Below are 22,120 nucleotides of genomic sequence, written 5' to 3' on the forward strand. Positions count from 1 at the left end.
GTGAGGCTGAGAGCCAGGCTGGGGGCTGGAAGACCACTGTCCGGCTGTGAGGGCGTGCGCGGCCGGCTGCTCGACCCACATGAGCCCTTCTGCTGTCCTTTTTGTGGGCGAGGACGCAGTCAGGCGCAGATCAAGGGCAGGAACTGTGGGCCGCTGTATGATGAGGGCTGACACCTCGCTAACAAGGAGCTTATAGAAATTAAAGGAGAGAACGTGGCTGTGGCTCCCAGAAGCTGGTCTAGAAATGTTGGCTCTTTCCTTCTCATCCGAGGGGCTTGTGGCGGGTGAGGCCTCCATTTCCATTCTGTCCCCAGAGTCTTGCTTCTACTGCACCTCCTTCCTGGTGTGTGGTCCCCACTGGCCAGGTGGATCTCCCTTCAGGGGTGGGGAGCCTTCCCGGGTTGTCCCAGCATCTGGTATCAGCCCTGCTGGAACCTCCAGGCCACCCCCATTTCTGATTCTTGAAGAGTCAGGTTGGTGGTGCCTGGACCCCCTCGCTGCTGGGCTGGCCGGCAGCTGGCTCAGGCCTCTGTTGGCAGTTTCTGCCATAGTTGCCCTCCCGACCCATCTGGGCAGGGTTCCCGTCTCAGTTTCTGGTGCGTGGCTGGAGCAGGGAATCAGCCCGGGTGAGCGTGGATCCCAGGTGCTGAGCTGCAGCCCCATCAGAATTGGATTCGGAAGGTAATCGTTCAGGTGTCAGGCCTTTCTAGAAAGGAGCGAGTTGTGTTCCAGTCCAGGACCCAGTGGGTTTTCAGTTCACGTTTGTAGAGTGACTCACGGATGTGTGCAGGCCTGTTCAGACCAGCCTGACCTGTAGCAGGGGCCTGAGGTAGTGGGAGGTGGGCTACATGTCAGAGGGGCCCTCCCATGGACCAGAGGAGAGTTGCCCCCCGACCAGGCACCCTGCTCTCTCCCCGCACAGTGGCCGCAGACACCCTCATGGAGGCTTGCTGTGCGGACGGACATCGCATGGCCACCCAGCACAGGGACTGCTCGCTGCCTTACGCCTCGGAATCCAAGGAATGCAGGTACGTGTACCAACACCACCGTTCTAGCAGAATCGTGTTCCCTTAGCAGAACGCAGGGCAGAAAGGGACACGTGAGCCAGGACCCCTGGCAGAGTCCGGTGTGTAGGCCCGTGTCCACCCGGGCTGCGGGAGGCATGGCAGATGGCTCCTGCCTCCTTCCTCTGGGCTCCCAGGTCCCCATAAGGGACTGGGCTCACCCTTCCTGGGCTGCCCTGCGATGCCCGGGGCATCTCTCCCCTTCCCGGCCTGCAGAGCAGGGAGATCCGGGTTTGCCGCTCTCTCTGGAACCACTGGGCGCTGTGGCCAAATCAGGCTCCTCCTAACAAAAAGGGGTCTGTTGTGGGGTCGGATGCGATCGCGTGACTGGCGAGTCAGCGTGTGGACTGCCTTCAGACCCCGAAAACACAGACGAGCCAGTCCGGAGCAGAGAGCTCCTCCAGACGCCTGTGCCCCCTCATGCAGTAGTCGACACCCGGATCCGCTGTCCCTCCTCCCTTCGACTGACCCAGGCTGCCTCCAAGCTTTGGGGATATGAGCTGAGAGTAAAGGATGAAGGTCTGTAATGTTGACTGTCACCATAAAAGTAATAGTAAAAATAGCAGCAAGCCGGGGGGAGCACCCCCCTGTGCCGTGCGTTGTGGCACATGACCTCATTTAACCCTGTTCTTAGTCCCGGTTTACGGATGAGGAACCTGAGCTTTCCCCCCGTACACACGGCTGGTGGGTGACGGCGGTAGGATTTGAACCCACATTAGCTTGCGTAGGGAGCACACGTCAGGGAGGCGACATTCCCTCGTTTGGCAGCCGCTGGTCTCCCCTGCCTCCCGTCCCGGTCTTAGCCGCGCGGCACTCAGGGCTGCGGGCAGCTGGGCGGAGAGCTGCCACGGAAAGAATGTGTGGAGAAGGCTTGTCCGCCTCATTCTGGACTTTTGCATTTATGTTGGCAGCGAGCACCGCGTGCTGTCTGCCAGCGCGGCTGGACGATGTAAATCTCGATTTAGGAAATTCTTGAAAAGTCAAGAGCATTATAGACCAAACAAAGGAAGAGAAACCAGGACGCTCGGTCGTTGGAACTGAGTGGGAGGCCCCGCAGTCGGGATCTGCGGGGCATCGGAGGAGTGAGAGCCGAGAGCTGGGCTCCCGAGTGTGGCTCGGGGCTAGAAGTGTCAGAGGGGCCGGAGCCAAGCTGGGGGATTGGCACACAGCATTCTGTTTACAGACGTTGCCCATGAAATCAGCCTGGCCGGGGAAGCTGGATGGACCAGGGCTAGATTTCTGGCTGTGTGACCTGAGCCAGCTCAGAGCCTCAGTTTCCCCAAGTGGAAAAGAAGGATTGTGATGCCATCCCTTCAGGGTTGGGACAATGACAGAGGGGAGGGAAGAAGCCAGCAACACAAAGCAGACCGTGTGAATGTCGTGGTCTGCCCGGGCAGCCGTCACCAGCACCACAGACCAGGGCCTGAACAGCAGGCATTTATGGTCTCCCGGCTCCGGAGGCCAGAAGTCTGGCATCGTGGTATGGGCAGGGCTCATTCCTCCCGAGGCCTGTCTCCTGGGCTTGCAGAGGGCCGTCCTCTCCCTGTGTCCTCATGAGGTCATCTCTCTGTGTCTGTGTCCTGACCTCCTTTTCTTACAAGGACCCCAGTTGTACTGGATTAATGACCATTTAACTTCCCATTTAACTCTTTCAAGACCCCCTCTCCAAATACAGTCATATTTGAGGTACGAGGGGTGAGGATGTCCACGCAGGATTTGGGGGGGGGGCACAGTTCCACCCATAACAGGGAGCCACTATGATCAATACTTCTTGAAGTCAAAGACTTTCAAAGTGGGACATCAGCCAGCAGAACCTTTCAATGCAGATGGAGGGACTCGGGTCAGAGAGACCTAGAGGCCTCTGGGCCCTACTTGTGAACTTGGATTTCAGTCATTACTAAACTTGTACATGACTTCTACCCACCAAAGTCTTTAATACGTCCCGAGGTTATCTGTAGTCCCCAGTGGGCCCCCGATCACGTAGAAAATACCTTCTGAGCTGTGAGAAGGCATTTGTTTATGACTTACATTCTGGTCAAGGGTAAGTCTCGAACACGCCTCAAGAGATCCTGAAATGTCAGGAATATCATCTGAACGGCTGGGCGGGAATTTCTTCTCTCTGTGGGAAATGTGGCTGCAAGTCCAGACTTCCCCTGACCCCCCACGTATTCCTGGCGGAGCTCACTACATCGCAGGGGCCTGCGGAAATTCTGGCTGGGTGGTGCTCGTTTCCGCATTGCAGTGTCCTCAAAACATGTTATTGAACTCCCAGGACAATACTTAGGGGACACTGATGGGCAGTGACCAGACTTCTGTTTCACGGGGGTCCCAGGAGGCTAGTTGGCTCGTCCTGGGGAACTCACGGGCCGAGCTGCATGTGTGTCCGGGGCCGCTTGGTGAATAGTCAGCCATCGAGCTGACGGGCTCTAACCATGTCACCGTCTGCCACCCCTCCGGACCCCTCCTGCGTATTTTCCCCTTTGCTCAGTTGACATTGGGGTTTGAACCCCACATCGTCTGCAGAGATCAGAGGCCGAGTCTGGGCTGTTGGCTCAAAGAGAGGTGTCACTCAAGGTGGGACGGACTAACACGGCCGGCGGGCCTCCTGGACAGAGTTGGGTGCAGTCAGCTCTCCTGGGTGGGGAGGGAGCGACCGCAGAGGACCACGGGAGGAGCTGAGTCCTCTCTGCACACGTGGGCTCTAGCCGAGTGCACTCAGCTTCCGCCAGAGCCTCTAACATGAGACACATTTGGGGGCAGTCAGGGGGCGGCAGCTCTGATGCTTCCCTGGGGCGCATATCACCTTGCACCCCAGCCCGGACCAAGGGGAATGTTCCTTAGTATCTAAATTTAAATTTGCCTAAAACCTTGGGCTGAATCAAGCCCACGCGCCTCTCAGAGGAATTTGAATACACACTGATGTTTTTCAGCACACCTGTTACCCCCTGACGTCTTCATCTCTGAATCTCACAAACGTCCCTGAGGGCCTGCGAGGTGCCAGGCACCATTCTCGATGAGATGGGGACAAATCAGTGAACAGAACAGACAGAATCTCTCCTGTAGGGTACAGATGATAAAACAACAAGTTAATTCTATGGTTGTGAGAAGGTGCTCGGTGTCGTAGGAAAGGAACAAGAGCACGAGAGGCGAGGTCCGTCCGTGTCATGGCAGGTGCAGGACCTCCTAACTTCCTTGGCCGAATCGTGCGCCACTGTACGGATGGACCGCATTCTGCTCAGCTGTTCCTCGGTGGACACTTGGTTGCTTCCATCTTTCGGCTGCTGTGAATGACTCTGCCGTGAACGTGCATGGGCAACTATCTCCTTGAGTCCCTTTGTTCAGTTCTTTGGGGTGTATACCCACGGGTGGGATCGCTGGACCACGTGGTAGTCGTCTGTCTGATTTTTCAAGGAGCTACCCTACCGCTCAGCACGGCTGCTGCAGCATTTGCCACTCCCGCCAGCGGCGCCTAAAGCGTCCAGGCCTCCTCCTCACTAAGACTGTTCTCTACGCAGCCAGCATCCTCGAGTGCATGGACAGATGGATGCCTATCTGGTTGCTGTTCTTGACAACCTAGTGGAATTCGTATTATTTGTACATTTACCAAAAAGTGCAAGTGACAGGTGTAGTATCACAAGCATAGACAAATCCTTCCGGAAGGTTCTGGAAGCACATGGGAAGCCAGGTGTGGAGCTCCAGCCCTGCAGGGTGGAGGTGGGGGGAAGGACAGGCTGGGGGGCTGCTGTTCTACGGGCAGAGGAGGCCTGGCTGGTGGGCAGTGCGAGGAGGCCGGGTAGGCCCCATTCTGTCTGGACCGGCGCAGGTCGGGCAGCCACTGCTGCTGTTGCTGGTGTTGGCTGAAGCCAGGGTTATTTTGGGTCTGGTAGAAGCCGTACCTGTGACTCACACACACGTCCTGCTCGCTTGCCCGCCTCGGGGCCAGCCCGTCCTGCCCTGAGCTGTGTCTGAGGAAGCGACTCTGGCCGCTGATGGTCCTTCTGCCGACACAAGCCTTGATGCACGGGTGTCCCCGGGTTTCCTTCTTCCTGGAGCCCCCAGCAGGGCCAGATGTGGACGCCCCAGCCCGGAGTCACTGTGGCCAGCGTCCCTTGCCCTGTGGCCTTGGCCAAGCTCCCCCACCTCTCTGGAGTGATTTCCTCTGAGTCTGGACGAGAGACGAGCGGGGAAGGATGAGGGTGTCTGGTCCAGAGTGGCGATCAGCCGGCCTGGTTTTTTAACGAGTCGGGAACATTTTGTAGGACGATGCTCAGCGCTCAGAGAGGTGACTCCGGGCTCTGGCGGGACACCGGGGCCTCCTGTCTCCACCCCCACACAGCGCTCTGCGTTCGGTCTTTCTAATTGTATACTTCTGGAGCACCTGCCGTCTGCCCGCTCTTGTGCGTGTGCGCATGTGCGAGTGAGTGTGTGGGTGTGCAAGCGAGTGTGTGGGTGTGCAAGCACATGTGAGTGTGTGAGTGTACAAGTGAGTGTGTGGGTGTGCAAGCGAGTGGGTGGGTGTGCAAGCACATGTGACTGTGCGTGTGCATGCAAGTGAGTGTATAAGTGAGTGTGGGCGGGGTGGGTGTGTGGGCGTGAGTGTGCGTGCAAGCACATGTGACTGCATGTGTGCGTGTGTGTGACTGCAAGTGAGTGTGAGTGCGAGTGTGTGGGTGTGCTAGTGTGCGTGTGAGCACATGCGACTGAGTGGGTATGGGCAAGTGTGCGAGTGGGTGTGTGTGCGTGTAAGCACATGTGACTGCATGTGTGCATGAGTGTGACTGTGACTGTACAAGTGAGTGTGTGCGAGTGAGCGTGTGCGTGAGAATGAGTGTGTGTGCAAGCAAGTGTGGGTGGGTGAGTGTGTGCGTGCGAGCGCATGTGTGTGCACGTGCGAGCGTGTGTGTGTTTGCGAGTGAGAGCAGGTTGGGAAGGGGAGGCACCCAGGAGGGCAGAGCTCCCATCCCTGAGGGGCTGCAGTTGGCAGGCCCCGTGGACCCCCTGGCGGGACCCCACCCTCCCAGGGCCCTGTCCTCAGCCTGGCCGCCCCTCTGCCCACAGAATGGTCCGGGAGCAGTGCTGCCACAGCCAGCTGGAGGAGCTGCACTGTGCCACAGGCATCAACCTGGCCAACGAGCAGGACAGCTGCGCCACGCCACACAGTGACAACACCAGCCTCGAGGCCACGTTTGTGAAGGTGAGGACCCGTCCTCCTGCCTGCCAGCCGCGGGAGGCCTGGGCGCTCTCCTGCCTGCAGCACCTGCCCAGACCTGTCCTTTTGAGCAGCAGGGAGGGAGGGGGAGGCCTCTCGGGTCCCCCACACCCTGCAGTTTAGTGAGTAAACCCTGGATGACAGGGGGGAGACCCAGCCTTGCCCTGCAGACGTCCGGTCCCCAGGCTTCCAGCCGGAATGCAGAGATCAGAGCAGAGATGGCCTGGGCTCCGGGGCCTTCAGAGCCCTCCTCACAGTTCAAGGCAGGCCCTCCCACCCCAAGCCCAGGAGCAGGAGGCCCTGAAGCTTTCCCGTCCTCCAGGGCGAGGTGGAGCCTGGAGCTCAGAGGGGGCCCCCAAGAGGGCCTCCAAGAACACGTGACCTCTAAAACTGCGCTAGAAGAGAAAAGGGAGGTTCAGAGAGGCCCCCACTCCAAAGTGGCCTGGCCAGGGTACTTTTGGGACCAGCAGAGAGGAGGGGTCTGTGAGGCAGCGCTGGGTCCATCGGGCCCAGGGGGAGGTGAGCACTGAGTGAGTGTCGCCGTCCATCCTGGGTTTGCAGCGGCTCCTTTGGGGCCCTCGGGGCCTCTGTCCCAGTGGAAGGTCTGCATCTTCCCATGGGGGTGGAGGAGTTCCTGACCACTTTCCAGGGCCTGCAAACTGCAAATTAACTAGGTTGTCCCTCCCTCACCGCCCACTGCGAGAGAAAAACAAGCCCGACCAGAAGGAGCTCTGGACAGTTAACCTGGTCAGCCAGCTTCCTGCCGGAGCTGCGTTCCCAGGAAGAAAGATTTCCCAATCCCAGTGAGGAAGGCTGGGAAGCGATTTCAAGGAGCATGAATTGGAATGGAGTCTGAATTCTGGGAGGGGGTGTGGGTTCCTTTCTGAGGGTTCTCTCTTTGCTCAGATTAGCGTGGAGGGAGGTTCCATGTGGAGGAGATGGGGGGGTCCCAGAACTTCTCCGCTCACCCTCAGCCTTTGTGGGCCCTCCTGGGAGGAAGCTTCTGGTGTGAGGGAGCTGGGTGGGGCGAGGGGAGGGAGGTCTGGTCAAGGGGGGCCCTGGAGCCAGGAGCCTGGGCGTCCAGCGACCGCCTCCCCGGGCAAGGCTGGGGCTCGGCAGACGCCGTCTGCCCAGCAGACAGCTCTGCCCTTGTCCCCAGACTAGAGAGGAAGGGAGGTGTGGAAAAGGCACGGAATATTCTAACGGGAGTAGGAACAGGCCGCTTTGGCAGATGGGTGATTTGTGTTTCCGGGAAGGATTACTCATGCCCTGGAAGGCCCCCCTCTTTCTGGCACGGGGGCTGCAGAACCTGCAGGATGGAAGACCCATCAACCCCCACAGACACTCAGGCAAAGCCACACCTCCTGGCTCCTGCCTGGACCTTTTGGAAAGTCCTGTGCCTTTCTTAGGATAGTAAGGTTTGAAGTGGGGCTCTTCGTGTATGGGGCTGAATGCCGTCCCCAGGATTCAGGTGTCACTTTCAGGAGCACCAGGGTCTGGGTGACAGGCAGTGACTTTGTCCCTCGCTTGACGACTTGTCTTGAGGTTCTCGTGCTTTTCAAAGGCGCGATGCGCTTCCTGCTGCCCAAACCACCTGCAGCTGGGGGTGGGGGGGGGGGAGAAGAGACAAGTGCATGTTCATTTTTCCGGGCATGGTAGAGAAATCTTAGACCACACACAAGGAGGGGGCCCTCGGGGAGCTCTCGTGTGAGGCTCAGTGGGTCCCTGTCATAGCTAATTCCTCCTGGAGGAATATGAGGGGAGCGGGGCAGGGATGTTGAGAGGGTCAGTCCGGTGTGGTGGGGTCCGTGTTGGGTGCAAGCCCCTTTAGGGTTCCTTTCAAAACCGGGACCTGTGAGATTCGGGGCTGAGCTGCCTACTGCCAGTGTTCAGAAGAGAGAGCTAAGTGCCGCCGTGTCATCGCTGTGCAGGCTGAGTGCATACGGGGATCAGAGAGGCCTGGGGGCTCTGCTGTGCTGGGTGGCTTCTCCATCCCGAGTCTCCGCCTATGTTTGCAGAGGTGCTGCCACTGCTGCCTGCTGGGGAGGGCGGCCCAGGCCCAGGGCCAGAGCTGCGAGTACACTCTCATGGTCGGCTACCAGTGCGGGCTGGTGTACCGGGCGTGCTGCGTCAAGGGCCAGGAGACGGCAGACTTTGCCCCCGGCGACATCGGGGACATCCAAGAAGCAGGTAATCCCCCCTTTCCCTTTGGGGCAGTGCATTAGTCAGTGTTATCCAAAGAAACAAAACCAATAGGTTGTGTGTGTGTGTACATATATATAGAGAGATTTATTTTAAGAAATTGACTCTCTCAATTGTGGGGGCCTTTAAGTCTGAAGTCTGCAGGCTGGGCCAGCAGACCAGAGACCTAAGGGAGAGCTGATGTTGCAGCTTGAGTTCAAAGGCCATCTGCTAGCAGAATTCCTTCTTGCATGGAGGAGGTCGAGCTTTCTCTGGAGGCCTTCACCTGATTAGACGAGGCCCACCCACATTATGGAGGCCAATCGGCTTTACTCAAAGCGTGTTGATTTAAATGTTAATCTCATCTAAAATATGATCACAGCAAATACAGACCGGTGTTTGACCATATCTCTGGGTACTGTGACCCAAGCAAGTTAACACATAAAATTAATAATCACAGGGAGCATGGACACGCCCGTTTGCTGTTGCCTTAACTCAGCATAGACGGATTCTAGGTGTCAGAGCAGTTTCATGTCCATTACCTCATCTGAGAGAGCCACTGCCCAGGAGTGGGACCGAAGCCTTGGGATCCGGGATCTGACAAATCCGGGTTCATGTCTCTGTCCTAACATGTATTTTAAGTAAACTGACGTATCCAGACCTCATTTCCCTCATCTGTGAAATGGGAGTAATTATAGTCCTGCTTCCTAAGGTTTCTGGGAGGATTATATGGGAGAATGAATATAGAGTATTTGGGGTGACTCCATAAATGTTTCCCATCACGATTCTTCCCTGTCCCTCCAACAGCCCTGGGCAGCATGGTGGCTGGCCTCGCTCTCATTTCATGGACGAGGGCCTGATGCTCAAGGTCACTTGGCCAACACACAGGGGAAGGTCACATGGCCAACACACAGGGGAGGGAGAACGCTGGCCTTCCACTCCTTGGCCAGTGCCCTTTCTCTCTCCACCTGGTGCCAATGATATGTTGACAAGAGGCGGGCTGTGGTACCACTCATTCCTAGCTGGCTATGCTCTTTTAACTAATAGATATTTGTTCAGCAAAGGGGCAATTGACCCCAAGGACAGCTTCAAGGGAGCTTTGGTGGGTAAAGGGCAGGAAAGCCTTAGGAAGGAGGAGCTCGCAGATCCGTGCTCCCTAAGTCGGGCTGCCCATCACCCTGGCTTCATGACCCCAGTGGCTTTGTGGTCCTGGGACAAGCAAACCAGTTTCCTTCTGTTTTTAATTTTTCATGGATGCCATGGGGCTGATTTCAGATATCTCAGTCATGAAGAAGGTCTGGAACCACATTCTGGCTCCTTCCTTGACTTTTGAAACCAGAGATGACATTTTCACTTTAAACAAACCCAAACTATTTGTCTTGGTGGAGAATTTCTCCTGTGTCTCTGGGGAGGATTTTTGTTGATTTATGTCTTGTTTCCATAACGATCTCTGAGCTTTACTGCTGTTCCAGATGTCTTATTTCTCTTCTGTCTTTTATCTGCTTCAATTCTTGCCCCAGACTTTTCCCAGAGTCTCTGTGGGGACTCCCTGCCCTTCCTCCTCGCAGACACAGACGCGCCTGCCTTCCTCCCATGGGTGTTTATCGTGGGCTTACTGTGTGCTGTGCGGGGCCACACAGAGGGTCCACAGACCACTGCTGGCCTCTAAAATAAGTACATCAGTTGAGAGTAAGCTTTTAGAAACTTTTATAAGCATTTGATAGCGTGACTTATGTCTGTTTCATCTAAATGGGGGCTTATATGTCTGTTCTCATAACTTAATTTTTCTGGGAATTTGTTTATTTTACATGTTATCAAGGTATTGGCCTACGATGGGGGAAAGAGCCCTGTCCTTTACTGCACGGAGTTTGGGAGGAACTGTTCTGGGACATATATTGGTTATCCCCATTCTATAGACGGGCAGATGGAGGCTGGGGAAGCCCAGGTTGAGGATTTGCTTTCTGGTAGAAATGGCGGTGTCTCTGTGCCAGGCTCGCTGGCTCCCACAGGACATCGTGCAAACTTGTTGGCCTCCTCACCTGGGCAAGAGGTAGTTTCTCATGGGTCCTCCTGGCGGGCACCCCGGCCTGTGCCTCGGCCTCAACTGAATGCCCCAAGTGAGCCAAGAGTTCAAGTTGAATAACCCTAGCAAAGGCGCTCCCGGCCCCGTAACGTAGAAGAGATGATTCACACTCTACAGGTCTTTTGCTTAGTTCCTGGCCAAGCGAAAGGTCTATTTAGGGACCCTGACCACATTTTAACAGCCCCAAAAAAAGACTGCCTCATGCCCAGCGTATGTAAGTTATGTTGTATCAAATTTTATAGCGGAATTACTAATATGTTTCTTTTCGATGATGTTTATTTTTCCCCGTGTTGTGTGACATGCACTGTGGGCGTTTTAGAAGCTACAGAAAGCAGAGGGAAGAGGAAACTGACGCAGAAATATTGTTTCCATTAGGTCACATTTCCTTTCCTTGTTTTCTCTGCGTCTCTTTTGACTTCTCTCCCGTGGGCACGAGTGTGCGGTGGGTGCACTGAGATTTACACTTTCCTGCCCATCGCGGTCATACCAGTCGACTCGTGCTGAATTGCGATCGCTGCGTCTTCTCTTGTGGAAGGGGCCTCGACTTCCCAGGGCGTGGTTTTCCGGGATTTTTAGGGATCCTTCCCGCCCTTGGCTATCTTACGCAAGCTGAAGGGACGAATCCGTTTCTTCTCTTACCCCGGAACTAGCAGCGGAAAGCCACCCGGTGAGATTAAATTAGGGGAGGCCACTGGTCCCGCTGTCTCCCGTTGCGCTGTTGAAGTTTCTGCTGAGAGTAGGGGCTTGTCTCTGCCGATTGCTCCGCCCACAGAGCAGACGCTCTGACACCTTGTCCAAATGAACCCAGTGAGGTTCATTCACTCATGGCCTGCACTAAATCGAGCTTTGCTGGTAGACTGCATACATGTACTCATTTTCTGGGGCTGCCATAACAATGCCCCACGGACTGGAGTTGGGGGGAGCTTAAACAACGGGAATGTTCTGTCTCCCAGTCTGGAGGCCAGATGCCCCCAATAAGGCATTGGCAGGGCTGCATCCCTCCGAGGCTGCGGGCAGAATCTGCCCTGGGCCGCTCTCCTGGCTTCTAGTGGCCTCGAATGCTCTTTGGCCGTTCCTCCCTGTGTCTTCACATCATTTTGCCTCTGTGCGTGTCTGTCTCTGCATCCACTCTCCTCTCTCCGTAAGGACACAGACGTACCGGCTGGGGGCTCGTCCTCACCCACCTAACTCCATCATCTGCAAAGACCCTTCTCCAGGGGAAGGTTACATTCGCAGGTCCTGGGGTTAGGGCTCCAACATCTTCTGGGCGGGGGACACCATTCAACCCATAACAACACGCTTTTACCGGGTGCATTGTTTAAGGTTCGGGGGCCATGGCCCAGTCCAGAGCAGGGCCGTGACGGCATTTGCTGAAATAGGCAAGTAACATGTGTCCCTGAGCTCCCCAAACGGGCGCGACTGCCTGGGATTTATAAGGAGAGAAAGAATTCAGGGTTTCTGCGGAGACATGATGGGACCTTGTGTTTGGATAAATGTCCCTTTTGCCTCTCTTTCCCCTCAGCCAAGATTTCGGAGATCGAGGAGGAACAGGAGGACCCGTACCTGAATGACCGCTGCAGAGGTGAGGCCCTGCTACCTCCCGAGGGAGAGGCAGCGCTGATCCCACTGGGAGTTCAACCTCGGGCTTTGCTCGGCTTCACCTGGGAAGAGACCTTAGGCTGCGAGTCAGCTCAAGTCCCTCTACCCTCCCCGCACTCCTGGTCTCCCACTTTCCCTTCAAGCGGGGGCCTGGTGGACTGATAGGGAGGGCGCCATGTGGGAAGTGGGTGTCAGAAGCCCCCCCCCCAGCACCCACCTAAACATAGGCTCCGGAAAGCGTGAACACCTGGGGAGGGGGGAGTGTTACTTGACTTTGTGGCCTGGAGCCCCAGCAGGTGCCGTGGACAGTATCCATTTGTCTCGCAAGGGAGACGTTTGCAAATGTAAAGTGACTGGGGCCTGGCACATTTGTTTTTCATATGATAAAACTTTATTTCTCTTTCATGGAACATTCCCACATGTCTAGACTGGCAAGTCTGCTCCAAAGCCTCATTCGGAGGCTTGCCCTCTAGTTGGAGCATTAATTGGGAGCCAGTATAATCACAAAGTGATGCGGTCAGTGCAGAGTGACAGTTGGCACAGGGGCAGGGGCGGGGGGTGGGGATGGTGGGGGAGGACAGAGAGCCCAGAAGGCTCCTGGCGGGGGTGTGTAGGAAGGTCTCCCTGGGGGAGGACGTAGCTGGTTTGCGACGGGTGAGGGTAGGTTAGCCAGGAAAGTACCGCTGGACGGAGATTGGGGCCGCAGGAGTGGAAACATGCGGGCCAAGAGCCACAGCAGCTGGTGGGCCATGGCATGGGGGAGGGGTGCGGGGGGGGGGTGGATAGAGGAAAGGGCCTACAGGCCCAGGGCAGTGGTCAGAACTCTGGTAGCATCTTTAGCTGGTAGAGGTCTGTCCCGGTGGATTTGCTCTTTGAGCATACTCAGCTGCCTGCAGGAAGCGTGGTTGGAGAGGGGGTACCGGGACACTCAGGGAGCCAGGTGAGCTGTGGGGGCCCGTGGGGCCTCTGCGGGGCCTGGCCTCCCTCACGGGACGGCCCCCTCCGTGTCTGTGCTGGGCGCCAGCATCCCTGGCTTCTCCGCCCGGCCCCTCCCAGTGCCACTTCAACCTGCGGGGGTGGCCCAGCCTGCTGCTGTTTTGTCGGACCAGGGCTGGGACCTGAGGCAGCAGCCCCAAGGTTGTCCAGGGCTGGGGCGGGGGAGGTCTCCTGTGGGAAGGGAGGGGTGCTAGGCAGGAGAGGGTGGGCTCCAAAGTGGGGAGCCCACCTTTGTATATTGTGCACCCCGAGGGAGTTTGCTCTGGCCCATTCCAAACGGAACTGGAAACCCAAAAGGTGTGTGGTGTGGGTTCGGCTCCCGGCTCCCATCTGCTCTGATTCACCCCGGTTCCAGGCGGCGGGCCCTGCAAGCAACAGTGCCGAGACACGGGGGAGGAGGTCGTCTGCTCTTGCTTCGTGGGCTACCAGCTGCTGCCCGACGGTGTCTCCTGTGAAGGTAATGGTCGCCGTGCTCCCACCGCCGCGGGACGGTGCTCCACCGCACTGGGAGCCCCTGCCTCTACTTGGCATCTGGGCAGGGCCCACTGTGTGCACCTCGGGGCCCCGCTCGTCAGTGAAGAACAGCAGTCCTGGAGTCCACAGTGCACGGCGCCCAGCCACGGCTCTCCTCTGGGAACATACAAATACTGCAGTGGGAAGGACGGCTGGCTCTGGGGTCTGAAGAGGCTCTGAATGCGGGGTCTGCTGAGTGGCTGGGCCATCCCTCGGCCTCTCTTGGCCCCTCCTGTCCAGGGTGGGGGAGATGGAGGAAGGTGATCACCTCTCGTAGGGGCGTTAAGGATCACGTGACTCGGGGTCAGAGCCTGGCACTTGCTTCGTGGGGGCTCCAAGAATGCAATAGATCTGAAACTGAGCAGGGGCAAGAGACTATTGCTTTTGATTTGGTGGTGGGTGCCCAGGACCCCAGTAGGCGGGTGCGTGGGGGACTAGACTGATGCTGGGAACCAGTGCACCACGCCTTCTGGTACGTTCCTTTTGATAAAGCGTGGGGGTCCGTGGTTCTGGCTGGTTACTCCTGCTCTCCCTCCCTCTCTCCTAGATATCAATGAATGTGTCATGGGCAACCACAACTGCCGGCTCGGAGAGTCCTGTGTCAATACAGTGGGCTCTTTCCGCTGCCAGAGAGACAGCAGCTGTGGGACTGGCTATGAGCTCACGGAGGACAATGACTGCAAAGGTATAACATGCTCCAAGTCTATGCACCTCAGCTCGCCAGGACTAGATAGTAGTAAAGGCAGCACCGGGCTCCCGGGGGTCTGGGCTCCCTGGCGCCATGCGCCCCACCCCCTGGGACTGCCCAGGGACACTGGCCAGTTATGTTGGTAAAGATTTACCTTCTTTGCCATAATGTTGGGTTAATGCCAATGGTGAGTTTGCATTTCTGGGAAGGCTCAGAGCAGGATTATTTCAGAATAAGATCAGAGGTGAATTTCAGGTGCTCACATGAGCTTTCTCCCCTCCCCCCAAAAAAATCTTTTTTGCACAACAGCTGCCTCCCATCCGACTCCAGGCTTCCTTGAAGTTCAAAGCATATTCTCTTCCGCTGCATAAAAACATGACATTTCTGGCTGCTGGCCTTCCCCCGCCAAGCCATAGATGTTATTTGGCGGATAAGGCTTTGATGAGGATATCTTAGAACACAGGGCTTCCAGCCCTTCAGAATGACAAAACCACTTGTGCGAAAAGTTTGGTTGAGTTATGAGGGTAACTCAAAAGCCAGGCGCACCCTCCTGACGTCTGAGGGCCTTTGGGCAAGCTCACTTCACTCCACCCTCCCGGGGCGGTTTGGACCCTGAGAACCCAGGGGCCCAGCCAGCTGAGCATACACTTTGGAACACTTGACAGCCATGAACTTGAGGCGAAGGGCAGCCAACGTGTCTGATCATGACAACCACCATTGTTCCTACTTGGAAGATGGTGACGATTGCAGAATGAATAACTTTATAGGGACAGTGTTTATTGCCCCTAAGATCATCGCTTATTATCTAAACTAAACATGCACTTAGCCTAAAGTGAAAAAAAAAAAAAATCCCACATACTGCCAGGAAAATGCCTGGGTTATTTATTATATAACAGGAAGTTTGCCTCATCAGAGCCTTGGGGGAAACAAAAAAAGAGTTTTCAATCCTTAGCGATGTGAGCACATTTGGCCAGCGAAGTTTCTTTTTTATGGGGCTCCTCTAGTGGAATGTTTCGGGCTGTAGTCGGAGTAAGGAGCGTTAGGGAAAAAAACTTTCTTGTGATTTTTAAATGTTGTACGACGGCTTCTGGCAGGACTCTTGCTAACCATTTCCTTTTTTTATGACGTGCCAGATATTGACGAGTGTCAGAGTGGTATTCATAACTGCCTCCCCGATTTTATCTGTCAGAATACTCTGGGATCGTTCCGCTGCAGACCCCAGCTACAGTGCAAGAACGGCTTTATACAAGATGCTTTAGGCAACTGTATCGGTAAGACGCCGTCGCCGGGCCGGCGGGGTCCCCCGGGCCGGGCGCCCGCCCCCGCGCTGGGCCGCGTCTCTAGAACGTGGGCGGCTGCCGAGCAGAGGTTGGCGAGGCTATCTCATAAAGGGCCGGGGAGCAAACACGGAGGCCTCGTGGGCCGTCCTAGGTCTGCTCTGGCTTCTCGGCTTTGCCGTCGATGCTGGAAAGCAGCCACAGATACGTGAGCGAGTGGGCAGTGTTGTGTCCCCAGAAGACTTTATTTACCAGGACAGGTACAGGCTGGGGTTGGCCCCAGGGCTCGAGTGTAGCAACCCGCAGTTTAGACGAAACCCCTGGTTTAAACCCCTGATTTGGCTTCAATTTTGGAGTCAGAGACCCCTGGTTTAGACCTTAATGACTTCGGGTAATTGACTTCCTTCCTCTGACCCTTAATTTCTTCCTCTATAAAACGGGAATAATCGCATTGTCTGCCTTCGAGGCTTGAGGCAAGGATCAAACAAGAGGCCCGGGAAGTGCCTGGTGTATTAAAAATGTGTTGTAAAAGATACTGTGTGTTACTAGTCGGTCTCATCGAGGTGGAGAGGAGCACGGGAGATGCCAAGGGCCTGGGGCAGGGGAGCGGGGAGCTAGTGTTTACTGGGCAGGGAGTTTCAGTCGGGGAAAATTAAAAAGCTGTGTGGCTGGATGGTGGTGATGGTTGCACGACAGCGTGAATGTAGTTGATGCCACCTGTCTGTACGCTTAAAAATAGGGAAAATGGCACATTTTCTGTCACATACATCTCACCACAAAAAACCACAAAACCGCTCTGTTGCTATCAGTTTATATTACTTATAAACTAGTAAACGAGGAGGCCTGGCGAGACGCTCAGGTCGGGGAAGCAGTGTGCGGGAGGGGCAGGGAGCCAAGCAGACCAGTTACCTGCTCTGCACACGGGAGGCGACTCCCCTTTCTCCTGGACTCACCCCTGCTAACCTCCTGGCTCGGTCACTGTGTGCTGTTGGCATTGGTGTCCAGATCCGCCGGCCTGGCCTTGGCCTCTGCTCAGCAGAGCCTTGTGGGTCGTGCCTTTGAGGACAGGAAAACTCTCCCGATGAGAGCCGCAGACGCCACCAGTTAGAACCCACCCTCTCTGGGCTGCCCCGTTACCCTCCTTGAAAGGTTGGCACCGCCGAGAGCGAGGGATGGCAGGTTTCTGTCTGAGGTCTGGCTCACCCATTCTCAGAGAAATCTGTATTGATCTTTGATTTGAAATGGTAGTTTGGACTGAAAGCTTGCCTTGGTTTTTTTTGTTTTTGTTTTTGTTTTTTTTATCACCCCGGGACATTTAAAGACAAATAGAACAGTGACCTCCACTTTGGACAGGGGCCTCCTTGGAGCCCTGCCACAGCCTTCTTCTTAAAGCTCCCCTGTCCTCCCGTGCAGGGAGTGTGGGGAGGCGCCCGAGCTGGTGGGGGGGTGGGGGAAGGGACTCAGCTTGGCTGGGCTTGGCCCCTCGCCAGCTTCCTGCCAGCCGGGATGTCGTCACCCAGCACAGGGGACTAGTGAGTCGGAGGCTGACGGCCCTCGCAGGGCCAGCAGGGAGGAGGGGCCTGCCCAGATTTGTAGTGCGCTTGGAGGGGGCTCTGCCGAGGAGGCTGGCATCTGTTCGGGATGGAAACCCTGACTCATGGCAAAACGAGCCCTGATTCTCACAAAGAAGGAACATTGGCAAGTCTCAGTGTGGCCCCTACCTCCCCCCCATGGGGTGCAGACTGTGCAGGGACAAGGTGTGAGAGTAGCAGGAGGGGACACCCCTAGACGCAGGGAGAGCCCGGGTGAGTGGAGCAAAGCCCCGAAGGAGCCCCACCCACCAGTACCTGGTTATTCGGAGGGTGTGCAAACCAGTCGTGAGGTGCCCCTCATCTCAGCCCGGGGGCGGCCTCCGTTTTCATGTGCCCACAGTCTTTGCAACCAGACTCAGGATTCTTTCTTTACGAAAAAATTTTTTTAATTTCAAAAGTTAAATAAATATATATATGTATATATTTACAAAAATGAGGGCAATCCCAAAGTGCGGAAAGGAAACGGTTCTCTCTCGCTCAGCAGTGTCTGTGTGCCCTTCCGAGCTCCTGCTCTCTGGAGACGCTTTGTTTCTGATGCAAATGGACCAGACTGAGCTCCACGTGCTCCCCCGACCCCTTCACAATGTTATTTCGACGTGGTTCTGTGTCAGTACCTTTACGTCATCTTTTTAAAAATGACCGCGTCATCCCAAATACTTCTCTACAAGGAGAAAGTGTGTCAGGATCGAATGCTGGTTTCAAGGTCCTCTGGGAGAGGGCGCTTCCCCTCCCGTGTGCATCCTGGTCTTTGGCTTGCACCCCTCTGCCGACGGCACCCTCGCTCCCTCCAGGGCACGGCGAGGTGGTGGGAAGCTCTGACCTCATGGGCAGTTGAATCCATCTTCCTGGGATTCCTGGAACCTTTCCTGGTGCCCCAACAAGCCTGCCTATTCCCCTCTGGCCCCCGGCAGACAGCCCAGCAGCTGCAGAGCTCTGCCCAGGGGGCCCGCACGAGGATGGCCAGGCTCTGAGAAAGTAAGCAGAGGCCTCTTTCCTTATCATAAGACATAGAATGTTCTAGAACCTTGAGGTTTGGTTGCCAATGGCCTTGAGACGATCCCATCTTTTTGTTGGTTTTCCCTGTTTCTTCTGATTCCCCGTCAGGGCCCACCGTCTTCCTTTCCGCTGTAGTGAGGACAACAGAGAAGGCCAGAGCAGGGCTTCCCAGATGCTGCCCCACTCCATCTTGGGAGCTCACAGGTCCTGGGGCATAGTTTGGGCACTGTAGATCTGATTGGGGAGCACAAGGCTGAGAGGGAAGGCAGCCATATTGTTGCTAAATGCTGCATTTATTCCTGACGCAGAAATTTTTTCTGTAAAGGGCTAAAGAGTAAGTACCAGCTCAGTGAGCTCTAGGGTCTCTGTTGCAGCTCATGAAAACAGCTATAGACAGTAGGTCAAAGAATGGACATGGCTGTGTTCCGATAAAGCTTTATCGACAAAAACAGGCAGTGGGCCGGATTTGGCTGGATTCGGCTGGCTGGCTGTAGTTTGCCCACCCCTGACTTGAGGGCTGGGAGGCAGGACTCCCTGCCTGGTTCTAGGCCCAGCCTCGTGCTTGGGGAGTTCCCTTGTTTATAAAATGCAGACATCAATCCTGGCCCTGCCTAACTTGCAGGCTAGCTGTGGCGGGCAAGGGCAGTATGGACTGAAATGCTTTGGTCAACTGTTAAATGCTGCACCGGTGCGAGAAGACTGACTCAAGGGGGAGGGTGCAGCTGGTCACTGACTGTCCGAGGAGGGTGGGGTGGCCCGGAGGGGAGAAGTACAGCCAGTCCCTCTTTTTTTACTTCAGCTCAGGGGGTCTTCCACCATCACTCTCTTCTCTTTGTCCCCTAGATGCTTTGTAAGTGTCTGAACAAGGGGATTCTTAAAAACCTCGGTCCCTTTAGAAGTATCCCCCAGTAAGAAGTTCAGCCTAGGCGTTTTTGTTGTTGTTGTTTGAGAGAGAGAGAGAGAGAACTCAAGTGGGGGGCAGGGCAGGGGAGAGGGAGAGAGAAAATCTTTTTTTTTTTTTTTTTTTTTAAAGATTTTATTTATTTATGTGACAGAGAGACAGTCAGCGAGAGAGGGAACACAGCAGGGGAGTGAGAGAGGAAGAAGCAGGCTCCCAGCGGAGGAGCCTGATGTGGGGCTCGATCCCAGAACGCCGGGATCACGCCCTGAGCCGAAGGCAGACGCTTTAACGACTGAGCCACCCAGGCGCCCCGGGAGAGAGAAAATCTTAAGCAGACTCCATGCTCAGTGCAGAGCCCGACACAGGGCTCGAACTCACAACCCTGAGATCATGACCTGAGCAGAAAGCAAGAGTCAGACACTTCACCGACTGAGCCCATCAGACGCCCCAGCCTCTGTGATTTCGCACAGAATTGGAGCTGGAGGGGTGAACGGTTATCCTTGTGCATTTCCTGGTTCGCACTCGCTAGGCTCACGGGATTCAGACGGGACATGGCCACGTGACTGTGGGCAGACCTGAGAGCCAGGCAGGCAGCCTCAGATTCCGTGCAGGGAAGCCGGACGGGTTGAAGGTTCAAGGGCAGGGAGATGGCCCAGTCAGGTGGCGTTCGAGGTGGCATGTGCTGGCAAGATCTGGGAGCCAGTCGGGAGGCTGCTGTGTGGTCCGGGGTGAGGGACATTGCAGTACCTCCATGTGGGGTTTCGCAGTGGGGGGGTGGAGTGGGGGTTTCTGGAGACCCAATTGTTGGGTTTTTGGAGGCCCTCTGTTTAATCATGTTGTCTCTGTCTTTCCTGCTGCAGATATCAATGAGTGTTTAAGTATCAGTGCCCCATGCCCCGTTGGGCAAACATGCATCAACACGGAGGGCTCCTACACATGCCAGAAGAACGTGCCCAATTGTGGCCGTGGCTACCATCTCAACGAGGAGGGAACCCGCTGTGTTGGTTGGTATTAAAAAAGAAAACCAGTCTGAAACCAACTTTTCTGTCTGCTCCCTGCATACCCCTCCCTTCTCTGGAAGGGGAGAGGAGATCCCCAAAGTGAAGCTGTTTCTACCTGTCCATCCGTCCCATTGCTCATCTCTAAGCATAGACCTTTATCATGGATTGCTTGGACTATTGCAGTAGGATGCTAGCCTACCAGTGTCCCCAGCTTTGTCCCTTTGAGTCTGTCTGGGGTGTCCTGCGCTGAAAGCTCCCTTGTGCCTCCCTGCTCACAATCCCCACTGGTGAGAGACAGAGGACAGGCAGTGACCCTGCTTACACCTCCTCTTGAGGTGGCCCCAACTTTGTAAACCCTATAATTCAGATGCAGCAGGTCTTGCTGCTCCCTAAACATTAAGCCCTGCCCTTTCCTTTCTGTGTGGTTTTCTGCTCTTACATCGTTCCCTCTGCCCGCTGCTGCTACATTCCTTCGGATCCAGGTCCCTGCTAGAGGGAAGGCGCACTTCCTAGCGGCTCCCCAGGTCACTGGGCACTTCCTGCCTTCCCTAGGGCTGTGGCTGGCCACCTGGCCGCCGGAGCAGGAGGCCCCTGAGGGCAGGGGCTGCATCTGGTTCAGCTGTCTCCCCAGCACGGGGCTCAGCACACAGCAGGCGCTCTGTGACCTCGTGTTGGAGAATAAATAATGCTGCTTTGTCCGCGAACATTCTAGCTTGCTGCTTTCTTATCTTCCTTTCTGATCATCTCAGGGGGTAAAAAACCCACACTGAACATTTTTTAATGCGTCTTTCTCTTTTACAAGATGTGGACGAGTGTGCGGCACCCTCTGAGCCCTGTGGGCCGGGGCACCTGTGTGTGAACTCCCCTGGAAGTTTCCGTTGTGAGTGCAAGGCTGGATACTACTTCGACGGCATCAGCAGGACGTGTGTGGGTACGTGGGCGTCCCCGCAGGCCTCAGTGGCCCCCTGGGGTGACCTTCGTCTATGCCTCAGCTGAGAAAGCCCGGTGCAGCAGCCCCAGAGAGCAGACCCTGAGTCGGGAGACCCCCACCCTGGTTCCAGCCCTGCCGCTGCGCTCCTGGGTGTGAGCCAGGCCCCCTGCCTGTGCAGCGGGCGTTCTGCTTGCCCCAAGGCCTACAAGCCTCCAGGAGACTACAGCCTGCTCTACAAATGTCCAGAAGCATGAGTGATTTCCCAGAGTCCGTGCTCACCCGCAGGGCCACGGGGCTGCATGCACAGCCCACGGCAGAAAAAGCAACGGTGGCATGGCCGCCTCCCCGCCGGGAGCCGGGACAGACCCCCGCTGGCCGCCACCTGCCACCCCCAAACCGGGCTGCTTGGGGGAGACTGGCAGCTGCCCCACCCGTCCCCAGAGCCCCGTGTCAGACCCAGCGGACCCTCCTTCAGGGCTCCGGAGTGGAGAACTTGTGGGTGGACACGTCCCCAGGAGGGCTGGCCATCAGGGAAGGGGCATGAGACTTGCCCAGCAGACAGGCAGCCTGGGTGTGGCCCTGGCTCCCCCGCGGACTTGCCGTGGGTTTGGGGACAAGTCACTTTGGTTCTCTCACCTGAGAGATGGGGCTGCAGGCGGTGGGGGACGGAGGTTGCAAGCAGAGGCGGCGTGGGGTGCTGTCGGGGGGCGGACGCTGCCCTGAGCCACCCCGTCCGCTCTGTTGCAGACATCAACGAGTGTCGGCGCTACCCCGGGCGTCTGTGTGGCCACAAGTGCGAGAACACGCCCGGCTCTTACTTCTGCAGCTGCACCGTGGGCTTCCGGCTCTCTGCCGACGGCCGGTCGTGTGAAGGTGAGGCCGTGCGGGCAGGGCGGGGCGCTCCGGGAACCCCTGCTCCTGGGGAAAGCCACCACTCCCCCTGCAGACCTGCGGGGACAGACTCGAGTTTGTTCCCCAAGCACGTATTAGGTGACATGGGTCGGCTTGTCAGAGATGACTCCTCTCCGGGTTCCTCCCGGGCCCTGGGGTGCCTGGGGGCGTCTGCTCAGGGCCCCGCCTGTGGGGACT

General features: G+C 56.4%; 1 protein-coding gene across 2 annotated transcripts in view; it reads left to right on the forward strand.

Annotated features, from left to right (window-relative positions):
- The window catches only part of FBLN1 (fibulin 1), an 81,532-nt gene that overhangs the window by 16,834 nt on the left and 42,578 nt on the right, over positions 1–22,120 (forward strand). For both annotated transcript variants that reach the window (XM_040637705.1, XM_040637706.1), the window contains exons 2-11: positions 923–1,028; positions 6,123–6,258; positions 8,292–8,463; positions 12,060–12,119; positions 13,488–13,589; positions 14,193–14,330; positions 15,467–15,604; positions 19,960–20,103; positions 20,903–21,031; positions 21,779–21,904. In XM_040637705.1, coding sequence (XP_040493639.1) covers positions 923–1,028; positions 6,123–6,258; positions 8,292–8,463; positions 12,060–12,119; positions 13,488–13,589; positions 14,193–14,330; positions 15,467–15,604; positions 19,960–20,103; positions 20,903–21,031; positions 21,779–21,904 — 1,251 coding nt within the window. The remainder of the gene's footprint in view (positions 1–922; positions 1,029–6,122; positions 6,259–8,291; positions 8,464–12,059; positions 12,120–13,487; positions 13,590–14,192; positions 14,331–15,466; positions 15,605–19,959; positions 20,104–20,902; positions 21,032–21,778; positions 21,905–22,120) is intronic.

The sequence above is a fragment of the Ursus maritimus genome, unplaced genomic scaffold (assembly GCF_017311325.1).
Source record: "Ursus maritimus isolate PB19 unplaced genomic scaffold, ASM1731132v1 scaffold_21, whole genome shotgun sequence".
Taxonomy (NCBI): domain Eukaryota; kingdom Metazoa; phylum Chordata; class Mammalia; order Carnivora; family Ursidae; genus Ursus; species Ursus maritimus.